Source organism: Postia placenta, assembly GCF_002117355.1.
Source record: "Postia placenta MAD-698-R-SB12 unplaced genomic scaffold POSPLAscaffold_13, whole genome shotgun sequence".
Lineage (NCBI taxonomy): Eukaryota > Fungi > Basidiomycota > Agaricomycetes > Polyporales > Adustoporiaceae > Rhodonia > Rhodonia placenta.
In genome coordinates this window covers 1,126,406-1,150,878 of record NW_020169844.1, presented here as the reverse complement: position 1 = coordinate 1,150,878, position 24,473 = coordinate 1,126,406, and the positions used below count along the sequence as shown (strand labels likewise).

General features: G+C 53.2%; 7 protein-coding genes across 7 annotated transcripts; 3 read left to right on the top strand and 4 right to left on the bottom strand.

The window, feature by feature from the left end:
• Positions 1 to 406: 406 nt before the first annotated feature.
• Positions 407 to 3,674, bottom strand: POSPLADRAFT_1071298 (hypothetical protein; the record flags this gene model as incomplete). Its single annotated transcript, XM_024482435.1, has 9 exons — positions 407 to 680; positions 748 to 861; positions 916 to 1,179; positions 1,660 to 1,738; positions 1,850 to 2,080; positions 2,128 to 2,779; positions 2,835 to 2,991; positions 3,044 to 3,339; positions 3,390 to 3,674. The coding sequence occupies 8 exons, from the start codon at positions 3,672 to 3,674 to the stop codon at positions 753 to 755; spliced, it is 2,073 nt and encodes a 690-aa protein (XP_024335877.1). The 3' UTR covers positions 407 to 680; positions 748 to 752.
• Positions 3,675 to 4,836: 1,162 nt separating this feature from the next.
• Positions 4,837 to 6,259, top strand: POSPLADRAFT_1049216 (hypothetical protein; the record flags this gene model as incomplete). The annotated part of the gene is made up of 3 exons (XM_024479689.1): positions 4,837 to 5,596; positions 5,624 to 5,793; positions 5,855 to 6,259. The coding sequence occupies 3 exons, from the start codon at positions 4,837 to 4,839 to the stop codon at positions 6,257 to 6,259; spliced, it is 1,335 nt and encodes a 444-aa protein (XP_024335876.1).
• Positions 6,260 to 6,560: 301 nt separating this feature from the next.
• Positions 6,561 to 7,519, bottom strand: POSPLADRAFT_1060165 (hypothetical protein; the record flags this gene model as incomplete). Its single annotated transcript, XM_024481234.1, has 3 exons — positions 6,561 to 6,809; positions 6,864 to 7,139; positions 7,337 to 7,519. 3 exons carry the CDS (start codon positions 7,517 to 7,519, stop codon positions 6,561 to 6,563), a joined length of 708 nt encoding a protein of 235 aa, XP_024335875.1.
• Positions 7,520 to 7,626: 107 nt separating this feature from the next.
• On the top strand, positions 7,627 to 11,098 carry POSPLADRAFT_1060164 (hypothetical protein; the record flags this gene model as incomplete). Its single annotated transcript, XM_024481233.1, has 3 exons — positions 7,627 to 7,831; positions 9,580 to 9,593; positions 9,653 to 11,098. The coding sequence occupies 3 exons, from the start codon at positions 7,627 to 7,629 to the stop codon at positions 11,096 to 11,098; spliced, it is 1,665 nt and encodes a 554-aa protein (XP_024335874.1).
• A 7,945-nt stretch (positions 11,099 to 19,043) lies between these two features.
• Positions 19,044 to 19,727, bottom strand: POSPLADRAFT_1060161 (hypothetical protein; the record flags this gene model as incomplete). Its single annotated transcript, XM_024481232.1, has 4 exons — positions 19,044 to 19,114; positions 19,171 to 19,254; positions 19,311 to 19,448; positions 19,508 to 19,727. 4 exons carry the CDS (start codon positions 19,725 to 19,727, stop codon positions 19,044 to 19,046), a joined length of 513 nt encoding a protein of 170 aa, XP_024335873.1.
• A 212-nt stretch (positions 19,728 to 19,939) lies between these two features.
• On the top strand, positions 19,940 to 22,833 carry POSPLADRAFT_1075850 (hypothetical protein). The gene is made up of 18 exons (XM_024482864.1): positions 19,940 to 19,971; positions 20,031 to 20,192; positions 20,250 to 20,413; positions 20,478 to 20,802; positions 20,872 to 20,896; positions 20,953 to 20,964; positions 21,011 to 21,078; positions 21,127 to 21,133; positions 21,196 to 21,284; positions 21,334 to 21,407; positions 21,465 to 21,668; positions 21,740 to 21,814; positions 21,868 to 21,923; positions 21,976 to 22,035; positions 22,088 to 22,126; positions 22,183 to 22,255; positions 22,314 to 22,356; positions 22,422 to 22,833. Exons 2-18 carry the CDS (start codon positions 20,151 to 20,153, stop codon positions 22,578 to 22,580), a joined length of 1,515 nt encoding a protein of 504 aa, XP_024335872.1. The 5' UTR covers positions 19,940 to 19,971; positions 20,031 to 20,150; the 3' UTR covers positions 22,581 to 22,833.
• POSPLADRAFT_1041248 (hypothetical protein) lies at positions 22,768 to 23,957 on the bottom strand. Its single transcript, XM_024477872.1, has 2 exons — positions 23,459 to 23,957; positions 22,768 to 23,407 (listed from the first exon to the last, which is right to left on the bottom strand). Exons 1-2 carry the CDS (start codon positions 23,851 to 23,853, stop codon positions 23,050 to 23,052), a joined length of 753 nt encoding a protein of 250 aa, XP_024335871.1. The 5' UTR covers positions 23,854 to 23,957; the 3' UTR covers positions 22,768 to 23,049.
• Between the last annotated feature and the right edge of the window lie 516 nt (positions 23,958 to 24,473).

Sequence of the window (24,473 nt, the reverse complement as noted above, 5' to 3'; positions counted from 1 at the left end):
TGGCATATAGGAAGAAAGACTGGCGAGAGATAATCGTCTATCAAAGACTGTAGTCCGTGGTTTCATTCATCAAAGAGCAGTGGAGAAGTTGCATGTGTCAGAGTGGAGGCGACCACGGGCAGCAGAGTATGCGCGGGCGCGCGAAGAGCGAAAGTGAAGCCTCAAGTACTAGGAACACCAATGATTGCCTTTTCGGGACACCAGTGTCAACAGTCACGTTGAACAGCTCATCCTCGACATCAATCGCGCTTCCATAGCGGACAGACTGCCATCTGAACTCGCATGTCAGATCCGACAGCAACTGGAGTGCGTCTACCGTAGACGTCTGGCAAGACACATCCAGGTCGGTACCGACAGTGAACCATATGCGTGATGCCGACGAACGACTCTGACAGTGTGACAAGTTAATACTGCACGAGGGTTCTTATAATTCGAACACGTATCAAAGTACTCTGTTAAATTTCATCGAATAGGTCACCAGCCCCTTGAGACTGACCGATAATTACGGACATGCCACGGATATGCCCGACCGTCTGTCTGTATGTACGAAGACCACACGGCAGAATTTGACAGTCCAATGACGTTGATGAAGAACGGTGTAATGGGAAGGCCGGGTGGAAACGAATGGTATAACATTATTGTAAAGGAATGCGATGGTTTCAGTCGTCGACTGCAGGTTGCTGAAGAGGATGTATTTCCATGACCATGAAAGACTAATACATGGCTCAGACGGGGACATACACTTACCTTCACTATTCCAAGGCTGTCGGCATGGCACCTCTCAGCCGAGTCCGCCCGTCCTTCAGCACCTCCGTAATGATGGGGCTCGCCGCAGGGCGATACTTATAATCCTTAGAGTACCTGCGCCGATCATAAGGGCCTGCAGTAATTCGCCGCAAGCTGTCTAGTGCATACCGATCGGCGTAGACAACGGTGGGCTTCCTATTCATCCGCGCGCGCGTGGCCAGCGCAAACCAGAATAAGATGACGAGGACAAACACAAGGGCAGCGCGCTTCCACTTGGACGGTGGAGGAGGATTGAAACGAGGGTCTTGGTTCAATCTGTCGGTCAACACGCCTACATCGTCGCCCTTGGGCTGCGTCGGCTGGTGAGGGTGAGGCCCCGCTTTCTCATCACGCTGCCCAAAGCTTTCCTGGGGATTTTCCGGCTGCGGCATGCTATGATGAATATATATGTCTTGGCAAGGGCAAGCAGCTCGAACAGTTACAGAGTGTGTCAGATAAGTAGAGTAGCAGTAGTTCGTGAAACTCAGGACAAGGAGGCTGGACAGACTGCGGACCATGGGGTCACGTGAATGGGTCGTTCTGTGTTGTCTTTGGGCGCCTACGCCGACACCACCTCAGCAAGTTGAAATTCTATGACATGCTGTGTAAGGCCTCAGCCAGCTTTTGCCGACGCAAAGGAAAGATTTGGAAGCATTTACACACTTCGCTCTACAGATTCCAGATTTGACAGAAATTCTCGTATCGCACTTCAATTATGAGGCCCTCCTGAGCACTCTTGACAAACTAGTATGGCACAGGCAGCGAACTAGGCAATCAGATCGAATACATGCCGCAAGACCATCAGAAATGTCCTGAGCTCAGACCTTCAGACTGCCTTGCTCCCTGACCTGCCTTTAACTTTAAAAAATGCACATAGCCCACACATCGACTGCAGGTGTTCCTGTGGCGGTGGCTGGATTCCTCTCTGCCACATTCCCAAACCCCAGAAGCTCTGGTGTTGTCGATCTTCATCGCATCACGGACATTTCGGTATGGGACGAGATACCACAACGACATCCCGCAGGCGATGCCGCACGAGGTCAACAATTTTCGTTCAGGAGACCTCGTGGCAATCGGAAGGCAGCTGCAACCCCGACCGCGGCAGTACTGGTGAGGATCCAGTAGACAAGGGTCCCCCGGGCTATGTTCTTCTCCAACGAGACAGAAAATAGCGAGGACGCTGTAGACGGGGCAAGCGCGCGGACAACAGACGCGGTCGTCTGTGCGAGTCCGTTCGTGAGGCCCAGTGCGTGCTGATTTGGTGCGGCATCGCTGATGTACATGAATATGCAGCCTGCGGAGAGGTTTGTATGGGGACTGGGACTGGCCCAACGGACTGACCCCATGTCATGAAGGTGGCAGCATACGCAGCGTTCTGCACCACGATCATACTCCACACCGCAGCGGAGACCCTGCCGTCGCGCTTTGCCAGGAAACTCAGCAAAGGGAACGCGCAGATGCAGAAGAGGTAGCTCGCGAAGGATGCGATGTAGAGCCTTTTCGTGCCGAATTTTCGGTGCATCCAGGCGAACGTGAAGATCTGGAGGACACCGCTGACAACGCCGGCGACCCCCTGGACAATGCCGATGGTAAACGAGCCGAAGCCGAGGCCCCCTTGGGAGATCGGGCTGGAGTACATGAGCGGGAGTAGCACAACGACACACTGATCCGTAAAGGCCAGGAAGCCGTAGTTCAGGATGGGTAATAGAACTCTCGGCACGAGAATCGATCGAATGCTGATCTTCGCATTTTGTCTATCCGGGAGGTTGACCTCTGCATTTTCCTCGATGGCCGTTGCATCAGCGATCGCAGCGTTGGTAGATGTTGGGCGTATTTCTCGTCTTGGCTCTGTCAGCTCGAGCGCTGTTCCAACCGCTGTGAGGTCTCCGGGCCCAGAGCCATGGATATGATGAGGAGGCCGGATTGCGTGGTGGTCAGCGGAAACCATGGTGTCAGTTCGGTGTTCGAGCCTGCGCTTTGTCCTCGGAAGGGTCTGCAAAAGCGGGCTGAATGACTGAATATAGCCTCTGATGAAAATTATAACGTACCTCTTTTAAGCCTAGAGAGGCCATCATAAAGGCACTGAGCGAAATGCATGCCGCGGCAATACATGGCAGAAAGTATGGATAGGTTGTCCAGAAGCGCGATCTGAATGTTCCAGGCCAACGCTCTGCGGGAGTTGACAACACGCCTCCGAGGATTGGTCTGAAGCCGGCAAGATGAGGTTGAGCGGGGCATGGATCGTGACCATACGTACCCAATAGTACTGCCCAGTGACCAGATCATGGGTAGGAACGCAAATCCTCTCGCTCTGTTTGTGCTATCCGTGATTTCTGCCATCATACTGTTCGTTACTCCTATGTTTCCGTTCAACGCTCCTTCGGCGCAACGGCTCAGGATGAGAGCCCAGTATGTCCTCGAGAGGCCCAAACCAAGCATCGATAGTGTCAATCCAAGGAGCCCACCAAGCATGACCGGCTTGCGGCCAATTCTATCCGACGCTCGGCCCCACTGCAGGACACAAATGGCCTCCGTAGCATAGAAAGATGATTCCTGTGGATCTATCAGAATCCCAGATCTCATCCTCATTAATATCGACTCACGATGAGGCCTGCAAAATATCCCGTCTTCTCGTCATCGCCACCGGTCACACCTGTTTGGCGCACGAGTTGGTTCACGAAAGGGTAAACAACAGTGGACGTCACCGGTTCAGCCAGCTGCAGGTACAGGAGTAGGAAAAGCTGTAGCTTCGGGAGCGGGGTCTCCTTGAGGTTATCAGACACCTGTTCGGGAATATGCCTAGACGTGCTGCGTTCTCCTACTTGATCGTCGTCCTCATCTACCCGTACTATGGACGAACTTCGAGGAGCTTCGTGTATGAGGTCCATGTCTTGACATTCACAGTCCTCACTGGGGTCGTGGCTAATGAAGCAAATTTACAGCCGCTGACGCAACGGCTGCCCGTGTTTCCGAACATGTGTATCACTACATAAGGAATGAATGAATGAGCAACACCCGTTGTGAGTGATTGCTTCCCGATACTTACCTCATATAGTAGTGAGCAGCGGATTGTCGATCAGACTTGCTGATGGCGCTACTGCTGAGAAAGACGTCATACGAGCGAGGCCCATCGCAATTTGCCACAACGGCAAGTATACCTGAACTATGAGTTTGCATCGAATCAATCAATAGAGAGCTCATGAATACGCGCTCACAATGATCGCCGGAGGTTGAAGGGCTCGCAGAAATGGACAGACTCCATCGCCTAGGGCGTGATTAGAATCCACTAAAGCAAATCCACCTTGAAGACGGATGGTACTAATGAATCATAGCATAGATTGAGTGTTGACATGGAGATGATACCGGCCGCGACATATGATTGACTCCTTGAAAAGGGCGTCGCGGCAGATGTGTTCCGTGAGTGTCATCTGAGACAGAATTGCTGTAAAAATACGCGTTGTATTAGACCTCACTGAGCTGCGGTCTTCTCTCGATTGGAGTCGCACGAAGGAGGGCCATCATAGACTTTATTACAGCCTTGCCCGGTCGATCAGTCACGCATTGACGGTAAAACGCGTGACGACTCGCGTCAGTCACGGAGCTTCAACGCCATCTGCTGCTGGCGGATACTACATTCATACCCGTCATGCCCCGGCTTCTCTCTCGCGGATACATTGACTTTGTCATCTTCCTGTCCTCTGCTATTCAAAACGTAGTAGCACAGTTATGATACCTCGTCCCTAGTTGAACGCAATATAGGTAGACGCCACCGTAAGTCACGCTCGTGACATTCATGCATTTTGATACGGTTTCGGGCAGGTACTTGTCAGGTGAAAAAATCCTGTTCGGATGATACGGGTTCTATGCAAGAAGGTGATTGAGATGCCTGAGCGGCAGCAGCATCTTTGTGAGCAAGCCTCGATGAAGTCCGATCTATAGCCGCGTCGCGTTGGGGAGCGGTCGTCTGCGCCCCATGACTCGCGCAAACGCCATGCTCAAAATGTTCTCTTCGTTTTCTTGCAACCCTCATCTTCCCCCTTCGTTCCCGTCATGTCTGTGCTCGACGCCAAGCTCGCCACCGCCCTTCACTCCCGCGAGCAGCGCCTGATCCGCCGGCGCCTCCCCGACCCTGCTGCAGACGAGGGCCTTGCCGACTTCTCGAGCAACGACTACCTCTCGCTCGCGAGCTCGCCAGACTTGCGAGCGCGGTTCCTCCGCAAGCTTAGTACCGCTCCTGCTGTGCTCGGTTCGGGCGGCTCGCGACTGCTTGTGAACGGCAGCGCACATGCGGCGCTCGAGGCGCGTCTTGCGCAGTTTTTCGACGCGCCGGCCGCGCTGCTCTTCAACTCAGGCTTTGACGCGAATGTCGGCTTGTTCTCTAGCGTCCCCCAGCCAGGTGATGCACTCGTCTTTGACGAGCACATCCATGCGTCGGTGCACGATGGAATGCGCGGGTCTCGCGTCGCACCTGCTCTCCAAAGACCATTCGCACACAACTCAGTAGAGGCGCTCCGGGACGTGCTCCTCCAGCTGTTGCAGGAAAATCCCGGGTTTCGCACCGGCAAAAGCAGCGTTTTTCTTGCTGTGGAAACGTTGTATAGTATGGACGGGACGATCGTACCCCTAACGGAGATGGTCGAGACGATGGAAGAGCTCTTCCCTCGAGGGAACGGGTATGTTATCGTTGACGAAGCGCATGCGACCGGTGTGTATGGACCTGAGGGACGAGGGCTGGTCGCGCTCCTGGGTCTGGAAAGAAGGGTATTTGCACGTTTGCACACTTTCGGGAAAGCGTTAGCGGGGACCGGCGGTACGTACTGCTTCAAATCACTCATAGGCATTGTGCATACTAACAAGAGAGAAGCCGTCTTGCTGGTCACACCGCTTGTCCGAGATTACCTGCTCAACTACGCACGCTCACTAATTTATACAACCTCACTAAGTTATGCAAACATCATCTCTGCTGACTGCTCCTTCGACTTGTTGGAGGACGGCACAGCCACACAGGTAGTCATGCTTTCCGAAATCGATCCTTCGCCGGTCTGACCTCTTCCAGCTATCCACGCAGCTCCTCGATCTCAGCACCTACTTCCTCTCCCTCCTCCGCCCGCAACTCCGCACCATTCCGCTCTCCCTCCTTGCGCTTCCTCCACATCTCGCTTCCCAGCCGCTGCCAGGCGCGCCTCCGCACAGCGCGCTTCCCACTCCCATTATTCCGATTTTGACGCCTTACCCTCGGCCGCTCTCGACGCACTTGCGTGCGCGGGGGGTAAACGCGCGACCGATTACGTGGCCAACAGTACCGAAGGGACGTGAGCGGGTCCGAGTGTGTCTGCACGCGGGGAACGCGCGGGAAGAGGTGGAGATGCTTGTAAGTGGGATGGTCGAGTGGGCGAGAGCGTGGATGCGGAAGAGTATAGAGGCAGGGGACGCGAAAACCGAAGTGGACGACGCGGTGCAAGCGAAACTATGAATTGTCACTGAAGCGTGCACGCCAATCGAGTCCTTCATGCATCATGACCCAAGTTTGGACATAGTTGTTGATCAGGCGGCCGTCGAGCTTATGCTGTGATGCAACGGTAGAATTGACGCACGGCAGTGTGCATACAATCTATCTACCGCCCATACTGATATACGTGGGATGATGCACTGGTAGCCAACGATCATGCATTCGAACGTCGATATCTCTTCATACTAAGCCTCCGAGGAGTGCCAACGAACGTCGCTGATATGTACTGGTCAAGATAACGAAGTACGGGACGCTAACCTTGCAATTATGTACCCCAGCCCAAAAATTCAGTAGTGAGGCTGGTGGAGATATTGCAGAAAGAATCGACATCATAGTAGGGATTGTGCAACCAATAACGACGGGACCGAAGCCTCCACTTCCGATGTACTTGCCAGAGTGACGATCGGACGACCTGCCATTCTTTCGATGCTTCCTGAGAATCAGGTCTGCGTGCAGGGTCACGCTGCGTCATAGACTCGTGCAAGCGCAGCAGAAACCCGACATTGGTGAATTCCTAGAACGAGTAATCAGTGGCGCTGGAAGAGCAAGGTGTGCGGCAACCACATACGTCGAGGAATATTCTTTTGAACATGTTGCCAATGATGAATATAGCCATTTTGAATGGGTCGTAAGGTGCGAATGCAGATAGCTCTGGCACGTCTCGATCCCGACCATCAATGCCTAGCGCAAGTTTGGGGTGGACGTGAGGCGGTATGTATATCGAAATCCCATAGCCGACATGGTAATGTTTCACCGACACTTGAGACCTTGCGAGAGGGCGCGCTGGTGTCTTGGCGTCGAGCAGAAACCCGGTTTTGACCGGATGAAAGCCTTGAGGGAACATCTGGTTTGCATCCATCATTATGTTTCATTCTGAACAGTCACTGTTCGCAGATTGATGTCAGGAGCATGGCCAGATCGTAACAGTTGCCTCAAGCGCTAACCGGTGAGCCACGCCTTGTTCCTGCATAAAGACCAAACCCTGTTCGTAGAAACAAAAATATCAGGGCGTCTCAAAACCGAGCAAGCAACATGATATACCTTCAAAATTTGGTCAATAAGGTTTATGACGTCCTCGACTATCTCGAATTCGGGGCGGTTTGTGAGGCGAAGAAACGGCATGACCATATAGGAGATCTCTTGGTCATCGGAATCCTTGAGAACATCAAGGATAGGGACGCTGTAGTTTCTGGGGTCGCATCTCAGCGTCTCCGTCGACAGCATGGCGGCGATATTTGATTCATTGTCGCCAGTGCCTACTCTCTTGATATAGACTGACTCTCCGTCCGAGATGCGAGTAGCATCGGTGAGATGTCTTCGAGCCTGCGAGCATGTTACAGGAGTGCAAAGAACTCAGTGAGACGAGCTTACTGGAGGAAGGATCCCATCTTCGAAGAGTCGTGGAAATTTGCCAGTCCCTCTCCGTGAAGGAACCCAACCCGGACGATAGCGCAGACGCAACGCATATCTTTTTCACTGAAGAAAGGGCTGTCGCTGTTGCCACCGCAATTCGTACGGGCCCAGAGATGACCAGAGGTCAGCATCATTTCGATCTGGGAACATAGCGCACTACGCAAGTGAATCTTGCAGAGCGAATCGCTCGCACCAAGTGATTGTTGTTGACCCGTTATGCACATGGAGTGCAGCGCTGTGGACGCAAGGCGAACAGAATCCAAATGGGATCCGAACCTGATTTAGGGCCATATTCACTTGTATTCTCTGTCACACTAAGCTTGGAGACGACTCGACAAGCAAACAATTCGCGAATGGAAAAGGCTTTGAAGGGCCTTCAAAGCCATTTCCATTTGCAAACTTTTACCTGCATACATGGGTCTATGCAACTGTCCGTTTCCCTCTTGGGGGTGTTGATTCATATAACAACAACGGTGACTGGTCCTCCCTGTCTTCCACTGAAATCTCCCAGGCATCCCAATAAGTTATGGGGATGCCTGGGAGATGTCGGTGGAAGACAGGGCATTAGGTACATTCAAGATTGCTGCTTAAATCTCGCTGGAAAACAAGCGACATTTAAGCGGCCAAAAGCAGCGAGCAGAATCTGAGCTCCCCTCCTCGAACAGCGACATTTAAGCAACTGCTCGTCGCAAGCGCTCACAGATTCTGGTTCACGGCCATGTCACGCTTGCGTGATTCGCCAACCTGATTGGCTGGTTAGCCCTTCGCAAGCCGAGAACGTGAACAAATTACAGCTGCATCACGCTTAGTTATCTGTGACGCTTTCAGCGACGTTTCAGCGAGCTTCAGCCACATTTGGGCGCTCAAAAGCAGCGAGAAGTCGCTTGTTTTCCAGCGAGATTTAAGCGGCAATTTTGAATGTACCTATTGTTTGTTATATGAATGAGGATAAGCAGAAACATGACATACTTATTGAGCAAGGTCAAGATTGCTCACTCTCATTGAAAGTTGTCGCTCACTGACTTTCACATGATTTCTCCAGCTAGTCCACTGGCGAAGATCGAGCCTGTTCCATCGCAGGCTCCTTCCCGCCGCTGTGGGAGTTATAGGGGACTTCATCCGAATAGCGTACTCAATGCTTTATCTTGTGTGTCCTAGAATAGAAATCTTGCCACAAATCATGTGCCATTCCATCACGTGCATATCATGTGACATCCCATTTGAACCTTAATCCCCCATAACTCCCTACAGCAGCTGGCACAAAACATCTACAAATAGCGGAGGACCGGTGCTGCACCTCCCATACGAGGCAGGATTGATTCCCGGAAATGATAATTGACATCAAAACATTTCAATTTCATCAATTGAGGTCATCGCAACCCCCATGAGTGAATGTAACAACGACGCGCAGAAAGCCCATTGTTCGCAACACTTTGCATCTTTGAAGCAACATTATCAGTGCAAAAGTCGAGAACCTGGATCGCAGATGCATAGAGAGTGCTGATGAAACATTTGTCTTTCCATTCTATTCCTTGTACTACTAGCGCCCATACTGGCGCCTGTCTTAGCGCTCACCTGCAGGTTGAACATTATGTAGCTTACATAATGGGGTCCATGCACACTTCGTACTCGGCATCGTACCACTACATTTCTTTCTTCACTAACACGACCACATAGACACAATGGTCCGTGCGCAGTCGGTACTTGTATAAGTAGTTGTACCATTAGTCGGTCGAACTCTAAGTTCGACCTGGTTATTCATTCAAGTCTCTGCTCCTCTTCGCTTGGAGTAGTGGTCATTCTCGACTTCCTCGCTCGATCTTCAGGACGACGTACTGTCCATAAGTCCTCGCTCATCATCTACGAGTCAGGCATCAATATAGGAGTATAGACCATTGTATCAAAAGGTCGAACTTTCTAAGCTACGTTCCTAGTTTTACCTAGTCAAACAACTCATCCACCATCACGTCGAACAACGCAGTAAACCCGGTTCCCTTGGGACTACCAGCCCTCGCAGGATCTCCCCTTCTCCAGTACGACCGAGCAGACTGTTGCTTCGTCACCACCACAAGAAGGACTCCCATCTATCCTCGAGGCGGCTCCTGGGTTCGCGCAGAAGGTTCCAACCCGCAGATCGTCGCCCATCAACAGCTTGTCAGCTATTACCAGAGACACCCTCCCGCTCACCCAGAAGACGTATTCGCCACCCTACGAATCAACGTTGAGCCAGCACAAATAACAGAGAACCTACAGTCACCTGTTAACGAACAATCGTTCAAACTCCCGGACGTTCAGTACGTTCCCATTGAGGCTCCAGACACCGAACCACCACCTGTTTCATTCGCACCAACCAACGCACTGGTTGAACCTCCGATGACGACGTTCACTCAAGCAGACATCGATCAGTGCATCGTGGCTGCTCTCGATACATACCGACTTCAACAATCAACCGCCAATCGACCCCTCCACCTCGACATCCCCGCTCCGGAACCCTTCAGCGGAAAGGCAGAGGATCTTAGACGCTTCCTTCAATGCGTCCTTTCCTACTTCGTTGCCACCAACAACACCAGACTTAGCGATGAAGCAAAGATCGCCTTCACGGTAGCATTGATGAGGAAGGACCTAGGGAAGACGTGGGCGGACACATACTACGAGAAGTCGGCAGGGGGAGTCCAGGTCTATCCTGATTGGGCAGCCTTCGCCACCGCCCTTGAGGAAGCGTTTCCTGAGCACGGAACGCGAATCAAGGCGCACCAAATCCTGATGAAGCTGCCCGAACGACAGAAGAACAAGAAGACGGCGCTCTCCCTTGGAAACTACGTCACCCGCTTCGAGCAGCTAGCATCGAAAGCCCAGCTCAAGGACGCTGAAGTCAATGGCGTCAACCGCACCGAGAATGACTATCACACTCTCCACGCCAACTTCATCAAGGGACTTCCGAAGGAGCTCTACGTCTCTCTCGCAACTAGGGTCGCTAGAGACCGACCCAACACCATGAAAGCCTGGTACGACGAAGTCCGAAACGCCGACGCTGCCAAACAAGGGGCCCTCACCGTCACAGACACCAGGGACTACAGTGAGCCAATGGATATCGACGCCACTGCAGTCGCGGCAACCTTTGCCTCCACATTGGGAGGAAGGAAGTGGGAACTAGGAGCCGTTCTCAATGAGGCCGACTGGAAGCTCCACAGGGACGGGAACCTGTGCTTCTACTGCCACATCAAGGGCCACAGTGCCAAGGATTGCCGCAAGAAAGCGGCCACACGACAAGGGGGTGGGAGGCCGAACCAGGGAGGATCTGGGAAGGACGACTTCCGTGCCAGAATCAAGGCACTCTCCGCTGACGAGAAGTGGGAGCTGTATGAAGAACTTACGATGGAGGATTTTTGAAGGGGCAGGGTGAGCCGATGCAACCACTGCCCGTATCCGTTTCACTGTCCCGTGTAATTCTAGTAGTCCGAAATGAATGCGCTCTGCGCATTCCGATTACTGTGGGACGAAAAGACGTCGAGGTGCGCGCCTTCATCGATAGCGGTGCAACAGGAATCTTCATCAGCCCAAGATTCATCCGAGAACATTGACTTCGGACAGAACCCCTTCCCCAACCCATCCCCATCTTCAACGTGGATGGAACCCCGAACAAAGAAGCACTCATTACGCGAAGAGCTCTCTTATCTTACAAGATAAGCGGAGAACCCCGATTTGTCAAAGCCTACGTCGCCAGCATCGGCAAGGAAGACATCATCTTCGGCCACACTTGGCTCAAACTCGAAAACCCCAAGATAGACTGGAAAACCAGACAAGTGGAGCTGAATCACCGGTGGACAAGAGACGAGACCAGGGCCTGGAAGATGGACCTGTACCAAAGGCGAGTGGCCCGGCTAGAACTAAAGAAGGCCATAACTACCCCACTCCCAGAACCAACGGAGGATGAATTCGTTGTCATCCCCACCTCAGAGCACGCAACCCTTCCTGAACGGAAGACTAGCGGCGCAGCAGGATACGATATCTCATCATCCCCGCCCGACGATGAGGCCTGGTCGGCACTGACCTTACCATGACTATTCCCAAGGGACACTACGGAAGAATCGCACCTCGGTCCGGTCTAGTGCTAAAAGAAATTGACGTCGCTGCAGGAGTAATCGACTCCGATTACCGAGGCAAGGTCTCAGTCCTGCTGGTCAATAACTCTGACCTCCCATTCACCGTCAAAGCCGGCGACCAAGTTGCCCAGCTCATCCTTGAAAGGATAAGCACTCCACCAGTAATGCTAACCGACTGCATCAATGAAACTGAACGCGGGGAGGATGGGTTTGGGTCAACGGGTATTGCGTCCATCGAGGAACAAGCGGAGGACATCGACGATGATGAGTTCATCATTTCCTACTTATCTGGAGCGCCAATGATCACCAAGTACGAGAAACAGGAACCCCTGGCAGTGAGGGACGTTCCGCTCAAGGAGCGACTCCCTGAACCCTCATCTGGCTACAAACGACTTCACAACGGCATGATCTGGAAGGTCCACCACGACATTAGGCGTGTTACCACTTCCACCGAACTTGCAGCCTCGAACGCCCAAGGCAAGACAGAAAGAACGCTACCACAGATGGTACCATCCTACCTACACGATCTCCTCCCCGTCTTCGACAAAGCCACGGCTGCGCGACTTCCAGACCACACCGAATATGACCACGAAATCAACCTCAAGGAGGGCTTCGCGGACATGAAGCAACAGGTCTATCCGCTCAACCCGCAGCAATGAAAGGAACTTGACAAATTCCTCGAGGAGAACCTGAGTAAAGGGTACATTCGCCCTTCGAAATCCCCGTTGGCGAGTCCATTCTTCTTCGTTGGTAAAAAGGACGGTTCACTACTCCCCTGCCAAGACTACCGGCTGCTCAATGAGAACACGGTCAAGGATCGATACCCGCTCCCGCTTATATCAGACCTCCTGGACAAGTTGAAGCACGCCAAGATGTTCACGAAGATGGATCTCCGCGCCGGATACAACAATGTCCGAATCAAGAAAGGAGACGAATGGAAGGCAGCGTTCATCGTACCCGGAACTGATGGCAAACCGCTGCAGCTGTACGAACCAACAGTGATGTTCTTTGGGCTGTGTAATTCTCCCGCTACGTTCCAGTGGATGATGAACACAATATTCGCAGACATGCTTCAAGAAGGCTGGCTTTGCATTTACATGGACGACATCCTGATCTTTTCCCAGGACAAGGCAGAACACGAAGAACGAACATGATGTGTTATCGAACGACTTCGACAACATGACCTCTACCTCAAACTGGAGAAATGTGCCTTCGACGTCACCGAAGTCGAATTCCTCGGCATGATCATCCGCCCAGGAGAAATCGCAATGGACCCCGTCAAACTAGCTGGCATTGCAGATTGGCTGGTGCCATCCAACCTCAGGCAAGTACGCACCTTCGTTGGATTTGGAAACTTTTACCGCCGGTTTATCAAAGGCTTCTCGGACAAAGCGCAACCGTTGGTTGCTCTCACCCGGAAGGACGTCACCTGGACCTGGGGATCTGACCAACAGAAAGCCTTTGAGACCCTCAAAAAGGCATTTCTAGAAGAACCGGTACTACATATGCCAGATCCCGACTGACCCTTCGCCATCGAAACCGACGCCTCAAAGTTTGCCACCGGAGCGGTGCTACGCCAATGTGATGACAACGGCAATTGGCATTCTTGCGGATACCTCTCCCAGAGCTTCAATGCGCCTGAAAGAAACTACGACATCTACGACAGGGAATTATACGCGGTCATCCGCGCACTAGATGAGTGGAGGCACTACCTCATTGGCAGCCCATACCCAGTAACGATTCTCAGCGACCACAAGAATCTCACATACTGGAAGCAGGCCAAAGACATGAACCGACGACAAGCACGCTGGGCGAGTAAACTGACCGAGTTTGACTTCCGCCTGGTGCACGTTCCTGGTACCCAAATGGTGCAGAGCAACGCTCTCTCCCGCCGACCCGACCATGACGACGGCTCTAATGACAACACCGACATTGTTATGCTCCCACCAGAAGTATGAGTCGCTGCCATCGACATCGACACCTGCGACACCATTCTTTCTTTCAAAGACGACCCAATAATGAAGGAAGGACTCACTGCGGCGTGCACCGGAGGAGCACCACACACTGGAACAGACTGGTCCATCGACAATGACCTCCTCTTATACCAGGATCGGGTCTATGTACCCCCAGATGAGTCTCTTCGCAAACATCTTGTCTCCCACTATCACGACCTCCCCTCCGCAGGACACCCCGGTGTTCAGAAAACCCTCCTCGGCTTGCGCCGTGACTACTGATGGCCGAGCATGGCCCAGTTTGTCGCTCGCTATGTTAACGGCTGTGGCATCTACCAGCAAATGAAGGTTAACACGCATCCAGCCCGACCGCCCATCACCCCCATTCGGCCCTGCGCAAATGCCAAGCCCTTCAGCACATTCTCGTGTGATTACATCACGGACTTGCCACCGTCCAATGGCTTTGATTCCATTTTGGTCGTAGTGGACCACGACCTTACGAAGGGGGTAATTTTCATCCCATGCAACAAAACAATTGATGCTCTTGGAACGGCAGATGCAATGTACCGAGAGGTCTACAAGTGGTTTGGACTCCCAGACAAGATCATCAGTGACCGAGGACCACAATTTGCGTCCAAAGTCTTCCAGGAACTTTGCAAAATGACTGGGGTCCAATCAGCCATGAGTACAGCATTCCATCCGCAAACCGACGGTGAGACAGAACGAGTGAACCAAGAGCTGGAGATCTACCTCCGCTGCTTCACTGCCAATGACCCGGATAAGTGGGCTGACCATCTTCACACTGCGCAATTTGCTCACAACTCCCGCGAGCACTCCACGACGAAGGTGTCCCCGTTCAAACTCATGATGGGATACGAACCTCGTGGAATACCCACCGCGCACCCCGGATCAAACACACCCCAAGCAGCTTATCGCCTCAAGGACTTGCAAAACATCTGCGAAGAAGCACATGCGGCAATGGAGATGGCCCAGAACGTCCTGGCCAAGAGAGTAAAAAGGAAGGGGGGTTCCTTCCATAAAGGTCAGCTGGTATGGCTAGATTCCCGGAACTTGAAGCTGCCGTACCTGTCCAGGAAACTAGCCCCGAGGCGAGAAGGGCCGTTCAAAGTCCTAGACAAGATCGGAACGGTCGCGTACAAGCTAGACTTGCCTAGCACCTGGCGAGTCCACCCCGTTTTCCACGAATGGCTTCTATCTCCCTACTCGGAAACGGAGATCCATGGTCCGAACTACACGAGGCCACCCCCTGACCTTATCGAAGGCGAAGATAACTACGAAGTCGAAGCCATCATCGGACACCGAGAGAACAAGAGGATGCGGTGCCGCGAATATCGCGTCAGGTGGAAGGGTTACTCAACAGCCGATGATTCATGGGAGCCCGAAGCGAACCTGACTGGAACGACTGACGAAGTGTTGGCAGAGTATAAAAACAGGAAGGACTTGAGCTGAATCGATAGCAGCTCTACCCAGTCGCTACATCCCCACTCGCACCAACATGTCTTCCACCCTCTCGTTCCTCGACCAGTTCAACACCCCCTCGACCGAAGGCGGGAAAAGGCTCTCAATCTACACCCCTAAGCACACCCACGTCGGCGACAGCACCTTGCTGATGCTCCTTCTCAGTAATCCCACCGACGTTTTCAACAAGCTCAAAGCCCACAACCCCGAGGCAACCAATGCCACCGACCGTGCTGCACTAGAAGCGTATCTCTCCGCCCGCCGCGACTACGACGAGGCTGTCAAGGCAGCTGATGAGGCCATCGACCACCACAAACAGCTCCTACGCCAACAGGACGACCGCGTCCTCACTGAGCTCATCCGGCTTGATAATCTGAAAGTTGCCCATCGCTTTCAACCACTCCTGCCGTGCAGTATCGGGGCCCGACACAACAAATTCATCCCGTGCGCCATCCCCAACGCGTACTTACCCCTACCCACACCCCTACCGATGACAGCCTTCAGGCGCCCCCTGATCCCATCCCCTTTCCTCCAAGCAACGCCGCGGAGCACTACCATCCCGGCTGACTGGCAGCCCAACCCTGGTTGGACCCCGAAGGGAAGCTGCAGGCGATGCGGATCGTCTCGACACTGGGTACGGGACTGTCCGGACATACAATACGCAGGATGCAGAAAAGAAGCCCCTGGACACCTGGAGCGAGAGTGTGGAACCAGGCTGATGAAGTGACATGTATCCGCACCACCTGAAGAACCTGCGCGACGCGTGGGGGTGGTCGTTGACAACGTGTTCCTCGAAGGAATCATCAACGAGGTGAAGGAGAGGAAGGAGAAAGAAAGGCAGACGAAAGCGATACCTATTCCTCCACCGCGCAGCGCTAACCCCGAACCCCCGACCAGTCCCGTCGCGGGACCTTCGCGCCCCCGCCCTGATACACCCGTCGTCTTTCGCAAAGTCGACCCCGACTGGACACCCGACACCACTCAATGGACATGGGACAGCTCCTGGCCGAATCAGAAGCACCTCTCTGGCGAGGAATGGACGAACGTAGGGAGGAACGCACGCAAGGAGTGGTTCGACGAAGAGGAGGACGACGGCGTAGATTGGGAGTTGTATGGAGATGGTGAGCAGTAAGTAGTCGAATGGGACTTCGACTCTGGCAGGGGGGTAATGAAACATTTGTCTTTCCGTTCTATTCCTTGTACTACTAGCGCCCATACTGGCGCCTGTCTTAGCGCTCACCCGCAGGTTGAACATTATGTAGCTTACATAATGGGGTCCATGCACACTTCATACTCGGCATCGTACCACTACATTTCTTTCTTCACTAACACGACCACATAGACACAATGGTCCGTGCGCAGTCGGTACTTGTATAAGTAGTTGTACCATTAGTCGGTCGAACTCTAAGTTCGACCTGGTTATTCATTCAAGTCTCTGCTCCTCTTCGCTTGGAGTAGTGGTCATTCTCGACTTCCTCGCTCGATCTTCAGGACGACGTACTGTCCATAAGTCCTCGCTCATCATCTACGAGTCAGGCATCAATATAGGAGTATAGACCATTGTATCAGCTGAACTTGAAGTGCCAGCCAGGCCGAGGATGGGTTATTCAACGAAGGGATGTTGCATGAGGCCTTCACCAGTCAGAAGGACGAAAATCAACCTCGGCAGGGATGCGCGCATCTGTGTCAAAGCCAGGTATAATTTTATTTATTAGAGGGGTGAAAGCCATGGTCACAAGGTTGCACTGAGGACGACAAGACTCGACGCTGGGACACATAAACGCTACTGTAATACACGGGACCATAATAATTATGTAATGATGGGCCAGTATCCTGCCTTCCTAATCTAGGTGACATGCGCCGCTCCTCCGCTGTTTGTAGATGTTTTGTGCCAGCCGCTGTAGGGAGTTATGGGGGTTTAAGGTTGGGATTCGGAGTTTGATCTTGCCTCGGATGTAGCCGGATTGTGGCGCAAGTGTGGCGGATGGGTTTGCAGGACTTAGCTTGCGTCAAGTTTGTCGGATTGAGCCCCTATAACTCCCACAGCGGCGGGAAGGAGCCTGGTTCCATCGGCGCCTAGCAACATAATTGATGTCACGCCAGATACCATTGTAGGATCAAACGGTAATAACACGAAAGTAGAAGATTGGCTCAATACAACTGACTACAGCTGGCACGAGCCCCTCGAAGAATTTCCCATAGGCAATGATGTCGGCTCTGAAGTCTTCAATGGCGATGCCCCCAACTCGCTGCTCGACAATCAAATCCCGCCTTCCACTCAAGCCCTTAGCGACGATGACGCCAATAGCATGGATGAGATTAACCTGCTCTTCGCCAGCCTCTTCTAACCATAGGTATCACATCGACGTCGACGTCGATGTGATACCTACGGTTGGTATTTTGTTCGACCTGACCGAAGTCAAAGAATTCTTGGATCCGCGTGGTTTCCTGGAGGAGGTGGAGGCTATGGTTGAATGCACGGTCTTGTCTCAATTCTTTTCATATTACACATGGTACGCTGACAGGCGCTCTGGCTAGACTTATATGTTCGGGAATCCTGCGCGGGCACGATTTTCGACGTCCCCGACTCCCATGCTCTTCCATATCACCCCACGGCGTCCCGTCTAGATGACCATACAATTCCTGTAGATAACCCGACGGCGGGTTCTCCAGCTGATCCCTGGCGGTAATTCTCTAGTGGCACTTACCAGCCATTCGTATGGAAGCAACACGGGCTCCCCTCGCTACGCCTGCTGAGCTGTTGTTCCAGCCAAAGGTCAGCTCTTTACCACCAAAAGAAGGATCGTTCGTGAGGCTTTCAGAGATTCAACTCCCCCCGGTGCCTCATGTTAATAACCTGTCAAAAACTCTTGAAGTGTTTTTCCCGGAACAGTGGTTTGCAAAGCCTGCGCTAGACCTATTCCGTTGACACTGTGTCACCAATCAAAGATCTGCGCCAAACACCTACTTGGGACCGTCCAGACGATCCTCCTATGTACTAAGGCTGGGGGATCAAACTGATGCCCGACTTGACCCTCGTGGCGAACGTCCATCAAGTGACTTAACATAAAATACTTCGCCATTGGGAAGGCCGCTGAGTGCATGCTATAATTACACAATGAGAGCTAATTTATCGCGTCGGTCACTAGGGCATGAGCATACTAACAAGAGAGAAGTCGTCTTGCTCGTCACGCTCACTAATTTATACGACTTCACTAAGTCAAGCAAACATCACCTCTGCTGCCAACTGCTCTTTCGACTTGTTGGAGGACGGTACAGCTGCACAGGTAGTCATGCTCACCAGAAGAAATCTCTTTTGTTGGTCTAACCGCTTCCAGCTATCTACGCAACTCCTCGATCTCAATACCCACTTCCTCTCCCTCCTCCGCCCGCTCCTCCGCACTATCCCGCTCTCCCTCCTCGCGCTTCCTCCACATCTCGCTTCGCAGCCGCTGCTAGGCGCGCCTCCGCACAGCGCGCTCCCGACACCCATCATTCCCATCCTGACACCTACCCACCTGCGTGCCCGTGGCTATGATGCGCGCCCGATTACATGACCAATTATGCCGAAGGGGCGCGAGAGAGTGCGAGAGTGCCTGCAGGCGGGAGACACGCGGCAGGAGGTGGAGTGGCTGGTGGGATGGTCGAGTGGGCCGAGGCGTGGATGAGGGAAAACGCAGGGCCACTGGAAATAGAGGAAAGGGTACGAGCAAAATTGTAGACAATTTGCAGGCATGTTGCGGCTCCCTAGCACATAATACGTAGACAGTGGGGCTTGATACGACAAGGGCTGAATAATTCCTAGTCTCGGAGAGCTTCGATCTCCTGTGTGCTCTTGTCCAGATACTCATGGAATGAGTCCTGGTATCCAGCTAAGAGCGATTGACCACTTTTAGTAAGACATCGCGATAGCTGCAGTACCACCGACCTGGCGTCCTGGCGAGGGCTCTATATCGGGCGATGACTTCTCTGTTATGTTGGATGGCGGCAAGCTGTGCTTGCTTAATGGTGCCTAGATATTGGGTTATAAGTCGATGCATAGGATGTTTAGGCGATGGTCTAACTTACCAGCGACATGGACCACGTTCGGGATATACCTCTGTCCTTCAATCGACGATAGCAGCGTCACACTCGCCCACGCTATCCGATGATGGTCGCGCGCAACACGGATGATACACATGTTCGTTCGCGGCGAGTAGTACTTGACTGCTCGGCCATGCATTCAACGATTGTGCATGGGAGCCCTTGAGCTGGGTTGAACTCACTGTTGAGCGACGCGCCGACCGCACCCCAGCCTGTATCACCGAAGTGGGTGATCACGCTCTGCTTCAGCGCAGACCATATTTGCTTGCTGTTCAGCTCGGCGTCGCCGGCACCTAGTGCAGCAGATGAGGTCTGCCCGCCCGACGCGTTTGTGCTCCCTGGGCCTGGTGTGGTGCAAGGGATGAACTCGACGAGGAGCCAGCGATTCTGGCATTTTCCCATTTAGGTGCACGACACAAGAGGTGCTCTGCAGAAAAACATACCTTATGGCGAACCATGCACAGTGCGAGCAGAGGAGCAAGGAGCTTGTGAGAGTAGCCGCGTGAGGTCCCGCACGTAAGGCAATCCGAGATTCTCGGGGTGACCGGGTCGGCTATTGAAGTTGGTAGCAGAAAGCCGGCGACCCCTTCTCAGCCCCACATTTCCCCGCTGTACACAGAGCCCGCGGCACGGATTCTCGAGCAAGGTGTGTGCACACAAGTTCTTTCACTCGGGAAACCCACAACACCGAGGCTACCCTCGCAGAAACAACATCCGAACGGGTCACAAGTCCACTGGCATCACACGCGCGCGCACGAGCATCGGAGTCAGTGGGAGCATAAAAGGAGTTCATTCGTGAGGACATAAGACAAGTGTTCTGCCACCATGTCGAAGCTTGAGTACACGCCAATCGAGGAAATCCCCAAGGTATGTTGGGGGTATAATCATAATGGTTCAACAGGACTGAAGTGAGGATACGACAAGATCCACGAACAACTTCGTCGGAGCTTCCGGTCTGGGAAGGCTAAACCCATTGCGTATCGCAAGGAACAGCTTCTCCAGCTTGCCTATCTCGTTAAAGACAACAGACAGCGTTTCCGTGATGCATTCCTGGCCGACCTCGGGCGCCCCTCCGGAGAGGCTGATCTGTGTGTCCTCTTGTGCCCTATGTGCACCGTTTGACATGGCTGACGCAGTACTATGTGCGTTAAGGCTTGAAATTGACCCCACTATCGGCGAGATAATCGACGCATACCATGCCGTAGAGAAATGGGCAGCGCCAGAGAAGGCCGCCTTCCACCACATGTGGTTTGCCATGTCTCCCCATACGAGGAAGGAGCCAAAGGGGACCGTCCTCCTCATCGCACCTTTCAATTACCCCTTACTTCTCATCATGAACCCCCTCGCTGGCGCAATTGCCGCGGGCTGTACTGCGGTGATAAAACCCTCGGAGCTGACACCAGCCGTAAGCGGTTTACTGGCCGAACTACTGCCCAAGTATGTGGACCAGGATTGCTATCGCCTCGTCAACGGTGCTGTACCTGAGACGACAAAGGCAAGTTCCCTGACGTTCATAACGACGCACGCTGCTAACCAGTAATGATAGCTACTTGGGCTCCAGTGGGACCACAGTGCGTAGATGGTACTTCATTTAAGGAGTTGTCCTCATGTATGGCTGACCATGCAGTATTCTACACCGGTATGTCCTAGCATGGCTTGATCAAGCCCATTTTTGACAAGTGCAGGTAATGGTCGCGTTGCCAAGATAATCAGCCAGGCGGCAGCACAATATCTCACGCCGGTTACTCTTGAGGTCAGATTTATTCAAAATATGACACTACGAGTGTTGACGTCTTTGTAGCTCGGCGGTGAGCTTTTGCATATGAAGTATGCCGCGGTGTGTACAAATCCAACGATCTGTCCTCTCTAGGAAAGAGCCCTGTTGTCGTGAGCCCCGACTGTGACCTCATGACGGGCGCAAGGAGGATTCTATGGGGCAAGGTCGCCAACGCAGGACAGGTATGTGCCGCGAACTTAGCACACGATCTGGTGCTGTGACTCCCACTAGACCTGCCTCGCACCAGACTACGTACTCGTCCCGCGAGATTTCCAAGACGATTTTATAGCTGCTCTCAAGCGCGCGTACGCTCTGTCCACAATCTTGACACGAACCTTGTCTTATTGTTTGTGACTAAATAGGTATAACGAGTTCTTCCCCACCGAGTCACCAAGCCCGACGAACATGTCACGCGCCGTTACGGAGCAGCACACCCGGCGCATCAAGCGGCTGTTGGACGAGACTCAGGGCGCGATCGTCTTTGGAGGGCAAGTGGACATCGAGAACCGTTTCATACCACCCACTGTCGTGAAAGACGTCAAGGGAGATGACGCGCTTATGACTGAGTGAGCATGCAATCAGACGCCTTGCGCCATTCTGTTGCTGTGGAGGAAATCAAGCTCACAGCGGTTCTCAGGGAGATCTTCGGACCTGTCTTGCCCATTGTGCCTGTTAGTGGTATCGACGAGGCGATTGAGTTCATCAATGCTCGGTCAGTCTGGGCCGTTCACCCGAGCGCACTCTGTTCATTACGTCAATGGCTAGGGAGCACCCACTGGCTGTTTATGTGTTCACGCGAAACAAGGCGATCAAAGCCAAAGGTAGCTCGCCACAGTTCTTCGCAGCAGGATCTTTGTAGTAATATCGTCCTAGTGTTTGACAATACCCAAAGCGGAACAGCAGTTGCAAACGAGGTTGTGATTCACATGCGAGGTGCGTCCGGATTGCGCAGTTCTAGCTATTGCCAACCTTCCTTTTTGTGCAGTGCATGGCTTGCCCTTTGGAGGTATCGGCCCCAGTGGAGGTGCGCGCCTCCCCTGATTACCGCGTGTACTGATCTGACGAGGCGTGGATATCCAGCTGGATACAGCACAGGGAAGTACTCATTCGACACGTTCACACACTTTAGGGCCACTGTGGACAACCCCAGTTGGTACGTAGAGCTCCTTCATGTACGTTATCACGGCAGACTCACGTACCGGTGTATCCAGGATTGACACTCTTGTCATGTCGGCTCGATACCCGCCATATGGGGTACGTTGCTGCTATTCTCGGACACGCGCCTTACTCACCCCGCATGACCGTGTGGTCAAACGCAGAATAAAATCAAGAAGCTGAACAAGATGCAGGCACAGCGCCTTCCGGCCAGGCCTGGGGCCCGTGTGAGCCCGTGGAGGAAGTTCAGGCTGTGGGTCGTGTTCGCTGTGCTCGCTCTGCTGACCAGGGAGGGTTGGCGACGGCTCATTGCCCGTCACTGATCGCCCGCGACGCCTTGAACCCCGGAATTGATCTGCTCCGGATTGGCTTTGGACTGCCTGCGTGGAAGGGGCCTCAGCTGACAGCTGCGACACGCGTTATGTGGGAGGCATGTTCCGAGTGGTGTCATGCAGACTGCGATGCACGACTGCGGTCAGAGCCTGCGCAGAGCGGTTGGACGAAGGCGGTAGCTTGCTAGCAACGTTGCAATAGCGTGTAAAGTATCAGATTGTGATGCATACAGATATAACAGCATCCATGCTACATCAATCAGGCGACCAATATTGGAATTATGAAGTACAAAATGGCAGATGAGTTCTATGGTGATATAATAGTCCTCGATTGTGTCAAGATAGCAGAGGGAGAAGGACATGAGGCAAAACACATAGGATGGTAATAGAGAAATAATTGCAGCGAGCATGACTACTGGTGTAGAGTAAGGCAGGACGACCGCCGTGATGTATCCATGAATCAGTAAGACGTGATGAGGAACGAGCGGTCATCTTGGAAGGCACTGTCAAGCATCTGGCGCCAATCCCCGAGGACATCATCGCTCCATCCGCCGACGTCGTCGAAGACGCTGGCATTCTTCTCGCCTCTATCGTCGAGGGCAGACATGTATAGATCGGCAGCGCTCATGACGGAGCGTCGCCTGCTTGCGGTGTTAGTCGACTTGGGAGGGAGAGGGAGGGTCTGGATAGATGCGCGTCGATCGCGTCGGGACGCCAGGTCGATGGAACTTTCCGTAGGCGATGTAGTGAGAGACAGGAAGGAGGAGAGCGGGTTCCGTTCTGTATCGTCGCTTGAGAATGAGTCTCTCCGACTATTTCTTTGACTCAATATCAGCACCATTATAATACGACTATGTGCTTAGACATACCGGGGGGTGCGTGGGGTGCGCGGTAACGGGGATACTGCATATCGTGTTTCCCAGGAACTAGGAATGCTCCTTGGTAGTGGGCTGTGTCTTCGCATAGTGGGGTGTGGACCCGCTCGGAGGCGATCAGGCCGATCTACGAGTTGCTCGTGTGTCGCCAGTTTTGGCAGCGCAGTCTGAGGGAATTGGCGCTGGGGGTATGAAGCATTTCGTACATGGCCTCGCTTTTCTGGCACATTGGGCGATTCGCTATCGTCTGGTGAGAGGGCCGACGGGCCCACTATCACGGAAGATGGTCTGCTGGTCGTCATGACCTTGAGACCAGAATTGAAGAGAGTCGAGTATCCGCAGTTTTGGGACTGGGGCCAGGCGAAGGCGGGCTGAGTGGAGGTAGACATGGCTGCACAACGGTGCATTCCGCGGTCAGAAGTGAGACCTTATGAGAGACTAGATAGCGCCGCGGCTATGTGCAGTGTGATCATGATCGGGACAAACAAGGCGTGCTGAAGTTCGGTGTTGCCTCGGTCAGAAAGACGGGCCACCGCCCCATAAGATACGATAACGAACTCTATTGTCCCGTGGGCCTGGAGATCCACGAAAGCGATATCATGAGGCGCGTCGGCTCTCGACGTGACCCAGCCGCCGTGGCACAGGAGCACAAAACTCACCTGCGGCGTCGAGACGTTTACCGAGCCTCGGTGACTGCATCTCGACCACTGACACGAAGAACCGACGTCGGAAATCAGGACTGCCGTGGAAATGGCAATGCATGCAGCTTGTTACAATGATAGACGCGAGTGGCAAAGTGCACGTGTGTGCCAGGATAGCTATGACTAAGCTGAGAATGGGTCCACGGAACATGGAGTGGGCAATGTTGATTCTTCGGTCGCTTGTGCGCAGTCATACAGCAGCCCGAGATCATCTGTGAGACCTGAAAATCAATGTAATATCAACGTGGTCAGATGTGGTGCTGAGATAGATGCATAACCTGAGCATCGTGACGGGTGGATATTTGCGC